General features: G+C 36.2%; 1 protein-coding gene across 1 annotated transcript; it reads left to right on the forward strand.

Moving 5' to 3' along the window:
- The first annotated feature begins 2,122 nt into the window (after nt 1–2,122).
- On the forward strand, nt 2,123–6,508 carry LOC143574645 (mitochondrial phosphate carrier protein 3, mitochondrial-like). Its single transcript, XM_077059219.1, has 6 exons — nt 2,123–2,550; nt 4,488–4,849; nt 4,927–4,970; nt 5,499–5,713; nt 5,808–5,932; nt 6,192–6,508. The coding sequence occupies exons 1-6, from the start codon at nt 2,257–2,259 to the stop codon at nt 6,244–6,246; spliced, it is 1,095 nt and encodes a 364-aa protein (XP_076915334.1). The 5' UTR covers nt 2,123–2,256; the 3' UTR covers nt 6,247–6,508.
- The last annotated feature ends 5,117 nt before the right edge of the window (nt 6,509–11,625 follow it).

Below are 11,625 nucleotides of genomic sequence, written 5' to 3' on the forward strand. Positions count from 1 at the left end.
GCAAACGAGTTGATGTTGTGAAGTATTTTGTTTAATTCTAACCTTAATTGAACGGGTAAACATGACGTTTTTGTTAAACCAAATAGGTTAACATTATTATTTTTACATCTGGTTCTTGTCGTTTTTTCGTCCGTGTTATATATTTAAAAAATACAATGCATTCTTCGTCTGGTATTGGATTGTTATGTATTTTACACTATTTTTTATGTAAAATACGTAAATGTATAATGTACACACTACATAGGTATTTAAAGTTGTGAAGTGATACAAATCTCTCTTTACTCTTTAGTTAATCATATATTCATATATATATTTTTTGGAATTCATGTGAGGTTATTTTATGTGGATTCAAATACATTTTTTTCATTATGTAAATATAGATGTGACAATATATTTAAAGTCATGGATAATTTATCACTTTACAATTTTCCAACAACTTAAATGCTATAATTGGAATAAACAAAGCACTTTGTTGCCACAATGATTTGACTTTTAAAGGGACAAAATAAAAATGTTCGGATACTTTGATGATTTATTCATATTCATATATTACTCCGATAGAATATTTAATGTTATATCAAGTTGTAAAGTTAAATACATTGTATCTATTTGGTTAATCCATATTAAATACTTTTGAAAAATTTAATTGACACATGTAGGAAGTGACAATATGTTGTCACATGCCATAGTTATATATGAATATACCTTCTACATGCATCTAATTCATTACTTGAAATTCTTCAAATTGGTGGACATTTATCACATGGCTTCCTGTCATGTTCAATATATAACAACTTAAATGCAAAATACTTTGCATTTTCTTAAATTCTTTAAACCATTGTGGATTTTATTTTTAATGGTTTGAATGAATGTGTGATATAAACCGTAGTTAAAGGCGATACACATTCACATTGAGTTTGTGAGAGAGGGTGAGAAGAATAAAAACGTGTAGTTTGTGATAAACTGATAACAGAAGATCATAGGAGAGGAAAACCATGACTATACGTTATAGTTGAGAGAAATGTGTGATAGAACATAGTATGTGAATGAAGAGATAATATGTTGGATTGTAAGAACATAAGAGTAGGCAAATTAATGTTTCATTTGTAGAGACATCTTGATGTGGTAACCCTAAGTGATACAGACTTGAATAACCTAACTAGGGATGTTTAATCGAATCGAATTTGAGGTTAGTCAGATTATCAATTTTGAAAATCTTAAAATGAATTCGAATAACTCTTGCACAATCCGATTCAAATAGCTTATTCAAATAATACCGATTTAGAGAAAAAAAATGAAAAACTATACACGAACATTGAAGACAACAAATGTCGATGATGAATACCAGCGGACAGACATATTTGAAACGCCGACGATAACTAAGTGCCGAATGAATGAATAAACAAGCAACTATGTTTATTGGTTCCATGGACTTAGTTATGTAACTTTCAGTGCTTTTAAACTTAGCCAACACCAACCCAAATGGTATTATAAGTTAACAAAGTATACTATATATAAAAAAAATAATCTAAATTTATGTACTATGCTTATGAATTCGAATAGAATAAACCAAAACTCGAAATCGACTTCGTTATTCAAAATACAATTCATTTAAATTTTAAATTATTAGTTTTCAAGTCTGGTTCAAATTAGAGGTGCACAAACTGGTTTAAAACTCAAAACCTTGGGTTAAAACCGGTTCGTTTGGTCAACAAAAGTCAAAACCAGTTTATGACCGGTTTCGGTTTGGGTTGAAACTGGTTTCTTATCATGTTACGATCGGTTTCGGTTCAGTTTTTGCCCGGTTTTAGCCGGTTTCGGTTCGGTTATCCGGTTTGAAACCGGTTTTAATGGAAAAAATTACAAACCGATTCCAAACCGGTTTCTACATAATTGATTTCAAACCGATTCGATTTCGATTCGATTTTTAGGTCGATTTATTTGCCCCCTCTAGTTCAAATAATAAACACTCCTACACGTCATGGAGGCCCCACCTCTCCTAAATTATTATTAAAAAAATTAATAACTTTTTTCTACCCAAGCAAGTTGGAAGAATAATAATAATAATATGTCATGACGTCATACCATCAATACGACGTCGAATCATCCAAGACATACCATTGGCTAATATCTAGGGCTACACCAACTCAGTAAATAAAACCCACTCCATCCCTTGATATTCTCGTAACGGAAAAACCCAATTCCGAGAGCCAAATTAGGTCACCGCCGCATACACCACACTCTCCGATCAAAACCATGGCGGTTTCCGACACCTCTCGTCAATCACTCATCCCTAATTTCATCTACACCTCTTCCATTTCACCTAGCAACCATCTCATGAGCAACAAGTCCAATCTGACGTCATTTCCGTCCACGTCACCGGTTAATCAGGATAATAAGTTTATGGTTCAGGCTCCGAGTGAGCCGTTAGGTAAGATCGAGATGTACTCGCCTCGGTTCTATGCTGCGTGTACTGTTGGAGGTATTTTGAGCTGTGGACTTACTCATATGGCCGTTACGCCGCTTGATCTGGTGAAATGTAACATGCAGGTAACTGCTCTGGTTGATTTATGTTGTTTTGAGATGGATTTTGTGTTATTTGTTGTGATTGTGTTTGCTAGGGTTAGGTTTAGTGGTTTTGGATCTGGTGGTTTGTAGGATGTTGCGATTGTTTTAGATCTGTGTTTTGTGATTGGTGTACATACTTTGTATCTATTTATAACTTTGAGTTATTCTGAATTAGAGGTGTAAACGAGCTTAGCTTTAGCTCGGCTTGTTTTGACTCACGTGAGCTTGAGCTTGGATTGTTTTGACTTGTGAGAGCTCAAGGTCGGCTCGTTTGACTGGCAAGAGCTCGAGGTCGGCGCGTTTTTACTCGTGAGAGCTCGTGGTCGCCTTGTTTTGACTCGTGAGAGCTCGTGGTCAACTTGTTTTGACTCGTGAGAGCTCAAGGTTGCCTTGTTTTGACTCGTGAGAGCTCGAGGTTGCCTTGTTTTGACTCACGAGAGCTCGAGCTTGGATTGCTTTGGCTCACGTGAGCTCGAGCTTGGATTGCTTTGGTTCACGTGAGCTCGAGCTTACCTCGTTTTGACTCTTGAGAGCTCGATTTTGGCTCATGTTGACTCGCGAGAGCTCGAGTTTGGCTCGTGTTGACTTGAGAGAGCTCGATCTCGTCTTGTTTTGACTTGCGAGAGCTTGGAATTGGCTTCTTTTGAGTTGCGAGAGCTTGGAATCGGCTTGTTTTCACTTGCGAAAGCTTGGGCTTGGCTTGTTTTGATTCGCTAGAGCTTGAGGTCAGCTAGTTTGACTCGCGAGAGCTCCAGGTCGGCTCGTTTTGACTCACAAGAGTTCGAGCTTGGATTGTTTTAACTTACGAGCACTCGTGAGTTATTTTTTCAAGCTTGAGCACGGCTTTGGTTGGGCTTGTTTATTATTTTTAAATAAGTTTGTATATGATCTTAATCATTTTTATATATTTTGAGAAAAACCGTAAATGAACTTAAGCTCGTTTAAAACATATAACTTCAAAAGAGGTAAACTTAAAATACACAAGGCTCGAGCTTGGGTTCATTAACTAAACGGAGCACTATTTGATGCTCGAGCTTGGCTCAAGCTTGAAAAAGCTTGGTTCGTTTCAAGCTTTTTTTAATCCGATCTTGAGTAGCTCACTAGCGTCTCGGCTCATTTGCTCCTCTAATTCTGATAGATTTAGGGTTTATGTTTTATTTTTGTAGGATATTTGATGCTCACCTTTTGATTCGCATTTGTAAGATTTGATCTGTGCAATTGACTATTTTTTTTGTCATTCCCTGTCTGAGTATGGCATATACGAGGGTTATGTTTTTAATATATTACCATTTCATGTCAATTTCCAGTTATAAAACAAACTGGAGGGATATGTTATCAGTTATCTATGATAGGTTTATTGTTTCATGCAGTTATTTATCTGGTCAACCAGAACCCTACTTGATTGAATAAAAATTAAAGTAGAGTTTAGTTAACTTATTTGAGAGTTAGATGAGTTTTGAGATACTTAATATTATTAGTTTCATTAGGTGTAAAGTTTGGTTTCTCAATAATCATTATAGGAATGCGGGTACTTATCAAATTGTATATGCAATCCTGCATGCAATAGGTGTAGTGATGTGCTTTTTACATGCAAATTAGGTACCTAACGCTGAAAACTGGGCAGTGTCATTTTGCACTTATGATCTTATTGGTTTATGTTGTAAAAGTAGAAGAGATTTGGGGAATGAGATACACTGAATATATATATATATATATATATATATTTGAAAAAGTGCATAATTATGTAACTCTTTCTGACTATATAACAATAAGTTGACATGATGTCATGAAGTGATGTGCGCCACTTGAGTAATTCTTGTAGCTTAATTGAATTAGATTTTCCGTTTTCGGTTTGAATGTCATTATCACTTTTAAATGTTCATAACATTAGATCCTTTCAATTCTTCGTTGAATATCAGATTGACCCTGTTAAATACAAGAGCATCTCGTCTGGTTTTGGGGTACTACTGAAGGAGCAGGGTGTAAGGGGATTCTTCAGGGGATGGGTCCCTACTCTACTTGGTTACAGTGCACAGGGTGCCTGCAAATTTGGTTTCTATGAATTTTTCAAGAAATATTACTCAGACATTGCTGGCCCCGAGTATGCTGCTAAGTACAAGACTTTGATCTACCTTGCTGGTTCAGCATCTGCTGAGGTCATTGCTGACGTGGCTCTTTGCCCCATGGAGGCTGTTAAGGTTCGTGTCCAAACACAACCTGGTTTTGCTAGAGGCTTGGGTGATGGACTCCCAAAGTTTGTCAGATCTGAAGGCGCACTTGGGTTTGCATAATATTTTATTATTTGTTTATTTATTTATTTTCTTTGTTGCATCACAAACTGTTGCTCTATATTAATAGGTTGTACAAGGGATTGGTACCACTTTGGGGACGCCAGATACCATGTAAGTTGAAGCATCTGTGATGCAAGATTTTGTAGTATTTTATTACCCTCTTTGTCATTATAAATTCACAATCCTGCTATCATTATCTTGGTTTTAAAATCCATGAATCAGAATCGCATAATGCGCTGCGATTTCATGATGCCCTCCCAAATCGCATAAAGCGCGGCACGGTCTGTTGCGTGCATATCTGAGTTGAAGTGAGGTTTTGCATAGATTTCTTGTACTTTATGCATAGACTACTAGTACACATAGAGTTATTGACTTATTTGGGTTTTACAAAAAAACATTTTTGGTGATACTATAGCTTTTTTGGAATTATTAATCTCTTACTTTTTTGTGCAAAAGTTAACAAGTTAAAATGTAACTGTAATTAATTTTTTTTTAATAGCAAGCGATTCATATACGTGATGCGTGGCTTGGCGTATCACGCATTTTAAAACCAAGATCATCCTTATTATCGCTACTTTAACACCATCTGAATCATTTCAAGTCAACAAAAGTATATCTTTGACTGATTGATTCGTGCAGACACGATGATGAAATTTGCTTCATTTGAGACAATTGTTGAAAACTTGTACAAGTATGCAATCCCGACACCAAAGAACGAGTGCAGCAAATCCCTTCAACTTGGAGTTAGTTTTGCTGGTGGATATGTGGCTGGTGTCTTTTGTGCTATTGTATCTCATCCTGCTGACAATCTTGTTTCCTTCCTTAACAATGCTAAGGGAGCAAGTGTTGGAGATGTAAGTGTTTACGCTTGAGCTATAGTCTTTGTCTGGAATTTTGGTTAGTTGTATTAATTATATAAAAAATTATTATATTTGTTTTTTGTTTCAGGCTGTGAAGAAGCTTGGAGTTTGGGGTCTGTTTACCCGAGGGCTTCCCTTGAGAATTGTTATGATTGGAACTCTCACTGGAGCTCAATGGGGAATTTATGATGCTTTTAAAGTGTTTGTTGGACTGTAAGTTCATCCGACTTTTGTCACTTCACACCTTAAGTGTTTCACTCTTGGTTTACAAACCAAACCGAAACTGGACCGAACCAGTGCCAAACTAACACCAAAACGGACTTTATAGTCCCAGTTTGGTGTCACGTTCCAGTGCTTTTAAATTTTTGGTTTCGGTTCAGTTCACGTATCTTAGACCGAACCATCATTCTTTTTTTCTGTTTTTGTTTTTGTGTTTGATCTAAAATTTTATTTTATTTTGTTTGATGTACAGACCAACAACTGGAGGTGCGGCACCTGCTCTGGTTGCTGAGGTTGCAAAGGCATAGGTGTTACTTTGAATGTTTGGCTATGGAGACTGAAATGCTTCTATTTTGTTTACCCTTTTAAGCTGGTCAATAAACATAGGATTCGACGGTAATTTTGGAGAGTTTAACTCTTTGTTTTTGGGAGACTAGAAATGGCTGCGGTGCAGTTTTTAACATGTATTTGGTTCTTTTGGTTTACTTGGTATTGAAAGAGGTATTAATTTTGTTATCATGAAATGTTAAAAGATTGCAATTTCTACCCTTGGGAAATGAGGGGACATAATATGGTTATACTTTTTGGCCTTTTTTTCATTATCTTATGTTTGCTTTTGATGATGTTATATGAATCATTTATGGTTTATGTTAGAGGTGCACAAATCAAAACCAGTTTCTTGTAGGGAATCGCTTCCGGGTAAGATTTGGGTAGCATAGGAACTTGTTCTGAGTATGGTCGTGTTTTTGATTTGTTTGGCCGGGTTTTTATTTAGGTTGGTTTGGGTTTTGGCTGGGTAGACGTGGAACTGGTTTTGTTGGTTTCCATTTTGTTTGTAGTATGGTTTCTCTGAGGTACTGGAACTTAGTAGGAAGGGTCTGGAACCCGGCTTTATGCCCAAGTGAATGGTAGGTGTCATGAAAGTTGGTAGAGAATAAGGTAGATTAAAAGCTTTAAGTTCAGCAACAGTCAGTAGCAAATTGTTTGCTTTATTAACTCTAATTAAGTCTAAAGAGTGGTGCTTACCACTTCCAACTCCATTTAGTTTAAGAGCTCAAATAACCTGAATATGAGGTAAAAAAATATGATTTAGAAGTTCATGCATGTTGGTGAGTACCCCTGAAAGAAAAGTAAATTAGAAACAAGAAACGTATAATAATCTGATTCCTTCAAAAAGAGTTTACTAGCTCGTACCAAAATCAATACCTCGTACAAATTTTAAAATTATGGCTTATAATTACTTAAAGCACTTTGTTATATGTAATTTTAGTCATATTTAATTATACATGTTTTTTATTCCGTCTATGTAATAAACGGATTTTAAGCAAGTTCTGTAATGTATTATTAAAAGTAAATGTCAGCATTAATGGTGTTAGAGAATCCTATTTTTAAATTTCAATTTCACCAATACTTTAAATTACACGTATTTCACCCGTTTAATTTGTTTTTTCTTTGATAACTCACGTTCATAACTTAAAAAGAAAAACTGAATGAGCATGCGTTTGATTTTGTACTCCTCAACATTCCGGTTTAAACATGGTTGAAAACAAAAATGTGTTCAAAATTGGGTATTCTTTCGTTACTCGTTAGTGCTGGTACCATAAATGTAAAGTCGTGAATGGAATCGAACCGATATTGACCCGAAAAATATCAGTACCAACATCACTATTATCAAACCAGTACTGGTATTTGTTTTACAGCTTTGATCGATGCAAAACACGTGTCGATATCCTTTCAGTTATATCACCACTATATTTTTTAGGTTTTCATTTTCGGTTGATATATCTAATGCCACTTCACCTCACCATAAAAAAAATAAAAAAAATATATAAAAAAAAACCTTATGGGCCGGGCCATAGTGATTATAAACCGACCCAGTTAATCTGAACCCGGATCCAGATAAAACCAAGCATAGTATTCGTTACTATTACAAAACCCTAAACAACAGAGACCAAGGGTTTGTGGTTACTGGTTAGCCATGACTGAGCTCAACACCAACGAAGAACCACAAGCATTACCTTCCAAACGCAAACCACCAACCGAAACCCTAGATGACGCCGCCGCCGCCGCCGACGCCGACGCCGAAGACTCCACAAAAAAACTCCGGCCAGCCGCCGTGGAACCCGAAACCCTAACTGAAAACGGCGAAAAAAACGAAATGGAAGACGAAATTGAAGAAGATGAAGATGATTACGAAGAAGAAGAAGAAACTGATTCAGAGGATGAAGATGAACATGTTAATGGTGAAGGTGAAATTGATGTAAAAGGTAAGGGGATAATGAAGGATGATAAAGGTAAAGGTAAAATGATTGAAGAGTCTGATGATAATGATGATGATGATTCGTCTGACGGAGGTGTGAGTGAATCGGACGGTGATGATGATTTGTCTGATGATCCGTTAACGGAGGTGGATTTGGATAACATTCTCCCGTCGAGGACGCGGCATCGAACCGCGTGTTCCGGAGTTAACATTTCGAAGGGTGAAGGTAAGGATGAGTAAAAGTGTTTATGAGGTTTTTTTTATTAATGTTTACTTTTTTTAAGTTTATGATGATAAAGTTGTTAGGGTTTTAGGAAGAATGTTAATGAGCTAGGATGTGGGATCAGGTTTCGGATGCTTATCTGGTTGTTTAATTGATCTGTCATTGGTGATTGTTTCGTTGCGTTTTTTATATACTGCACACACATATTATCTCTTTATAGTGCTTTTAGAATTATAAAACTAGCTTATGGTTGATTGTTGTGCAAATGAGGCTAATGTGGAATGACTCGCCTACATAAGTAACCTTTTTTGATCTTAGAGGAGGGTGTTTGGGGCTGGTAATTAGGTGTTTTAGCGTTGTTTAAGCTTAGCAGTTAATGCGGAAAAATATCGGATATCGGTCGAGGACCGATTTTGAGATATCAGTTATGGCGGTGACATATCGGTAGTTTTAATATCATGCAGAATTTATATATATAGCACTTTAACACTAACGATTCAGTATACTCTCCTACTATTAACAAATTTCTCTTTTGCAACTTGCAAAACACTATCAATTGTACCAAGTAGGAACTGATTAAGACTCAAAACACTAACATTAAACACTAAAAGTTGAAAAATAAGACTTAAAACACCAATATCGGGAATATCGGTGGTATATCGGTCAATATCGCAGATATTATCGGTACCGATATTCTGACCGATATTTCACATGAGCGCCGATAACCGAGATACAACCGAGATTGACTGCATAGTGTTTAAGATTTGCTTATTCAAAGTGTTTATCTAAGGTTGTGTTTAACTTTAAAGAAATACCACTGCCACGCTTCTAGACACAACTGACAATTCATATGCCAAGTCGTTGCCATATGGGCCTTATGATAATGGGGGGATTGATCATGTATGAGCCTTTAGGAGGGATAAAAATGGTCATATGGGTTTGTATGGGAAGCAAACATATGGTTCGTATGATTTGTTTGACTGACAAAGAAATGAATGTATGTGACCAATTGCAACAACGTATGACCATTTGCTCCCCATCATACGCCTTCATGTATGATGTGATAGTACCAGAACGAAAACACACGGTATTGACAAGTTTGAAGTAGTGTAGGGTCACCTAAAACAAATTGTAATGGTTATTGAGAGAGAGGTGTAGTGTTACTGGAAAATGCAGAGTGACAGAATGACAGATATAAGAAAGTTTATAGAGAACAAGAAGAATTGAATGTTGCAGCAAAGTAGGAATATATATTTCTTTTATTGCACTCAAATGTCGTTTTGAAAGCAAAAGCGTTTAACAGTATTGTTGTATCAGTACACAGGCACACAAATCTCTCTTTCTCTTACCATTAACAGAGCACGGCAACTGAACTATGCAGCCATCCTCTGTACTGTATCTCTTTCGTCTTCGCTCTTCATTGAACGATTCACAAATGACAGTCGGTGTGTTTTTTGTTTCTGGATTTTAGTTTAATGCATAATGAAATAATGCTCTTTAAGCTTGATTTGGAGAAATATGTAATTTTAGCAAGTTCAAAGGTGATATATTAAATTGCCCCTAAAACTATATATAAGCACTGTTATAAGAAACTAGTATAAAAATCTTTTAAAACATTATGAATATGTTATAAAAGTAGTAATTTATATAAAGAAACTTTTGGGCTCTCAGTTTGATCATGGTCTGGTTTTCAAAACATTGCTAGCTAGTCATTTATCATGGTGCAAAGCAACTCTTTTGATCTGGTTTTCAAAGCATTGCTATTTAGTCTTTTATCTAATTAATGGTCCAAACTCTTTTTATCTTTATATGATTTTTTAGTTTTATTTCACACTCCCCAAATATATAGTACACAATGTTTTAAATCCCTTTAGAGCTAGACATGGTTTACAAAGAAATCACTGAATATCGGTCTACGCCACATAGGTGATGGTTAGATCAGGCTCCTGTAAGATTTACGCCACATAGGTGACGGTTAGATCAGGCTCCTGTAAGATTTCTGGTTGGTTTTGGGTGGCCAGGCGTTGGTTTAGAGTGGCCGATATGCCACGGTCCGCTGTGCCAGAAAGCGACTCTGTGTACCTGGAACACCTTTCTAAATCTTCCTCCACTTGTATCCTTTTTATCTGCAAGTTCTTCCACATTCGAAGGCCTCCATACGCAAACCTACATACAATCACATCGACACAAAATTCGATTCAGTTAATCTAGCCTTGTAAATCGGCTATTCTCACGTCTCGTTCTTCGTTTTTAAAGAATACACTGACTATGGCAAATATAAATTGTATATGAGTTTATTTTGGTTATCTCAAATTAGTCAAAAGGTTCAACCTAGGTCCTCTTAAGTTATTTAACATGTCAAAACGAAGTTATTATAGAACTTGTTAACTTAAAAATGATTCAAATAATTAGCACCACCCATTACTGTGGTATCATTGATCGAGGAAATATTTGACAACACGGGGCATCGTGTTGTTTCGATCACAATAACGTCATCGTTACTTGCCATTAAACCGTTTAAGCTAAATTGTGATTTAAAGTGTGGTTTAGAGTTTTGAAAGTGTTTTAACAAGTTTTACACACTACATAGCTATTTATAGTATGTGTGTAAGGTGTTTATAGTTAAAAACCGGTTCCAACGGTCAAAAATGGCTATATAGCTTTTGGAACCGGTTCCTAACGGTCATATGGTTTAAATTTAAATAAAAACCGGTGTACCCGGTTTTTACGTAAAACCGGGGCCGGTTCCTGCCCTACCCGGTTCCATTGGGTTCCCATATTTCTCTATTATTTTCTCCAGCGGGTCGGGTCGGTTCCTACACCGGTTCCATTTTGTACCCGATGACAAAAAAACCGGTTCCTACCCAGTTCCGGTTTTAAGAAAACCCGATATTGTGCGCCTCTATTTGCATGTCTTTACCAGCGCCGCCTCTGTCTCATCCACCGTCATTGTCACTGCCACCCTGAGACGACCTCATAGTCGTCTCCATTGTAAGCCACCGTTAAAAAAATAAACCGAACCTATTTTATTTATTTATTATTATTTTTTTAATTTTTTTTAATTGACACATTTTAACCTGAATTCATATTGACCAAATCCCGTTTAACCTGAACTAATTCGATACTTTTTTTATAAACGACATATTTTAACCATAACTTATGCTCTAAACTCGTATTGACCCGATCCCGATCGACCCATATTCA

This window comes from Bidens hawaiensis, unplaced genomic scaffold, assembly GCF_021521415.1.
Source record: "Bidens hawaiensis isolate Kalapana, Puna unplaced genomic scaffold, B.hawaiensis_p1.1 tig00027069_1, whole genome shotgun sequence".
In the NCBI taxonomy this organism is placed as follows: domain Eukaryota; kingdom Viridiplantae; phylum Streptophyta; class Magnoliopsida; order Asterales; family Asteraceae; genus Bidens; species Bidens hawaiensis.

Bases quoted from the DNA above. Each gene is read 5' to 3' on its own strand.
- LOC143574645 (XM_077059219.1), top strand. From the start codon at position 2,257: ATGGCGGTTTCCGACACCTCTCGTCAATCACTCATCCCTAATTTCATC. The intron at 2,551-4,487 runs GTAACTGCTCTG...GTTGAATATCAG, and splicing joins TGGTGAAATGTAACATGCAG to ATTGACCCTGTTAAATACAA. The intron at 4,850-4,926 runs GTTTGCATAATA...CTATATTAATAG, and splicing joins AGATCTGAAGGCGCACTTGG to GTTGTACAAGGGATTGGTAC.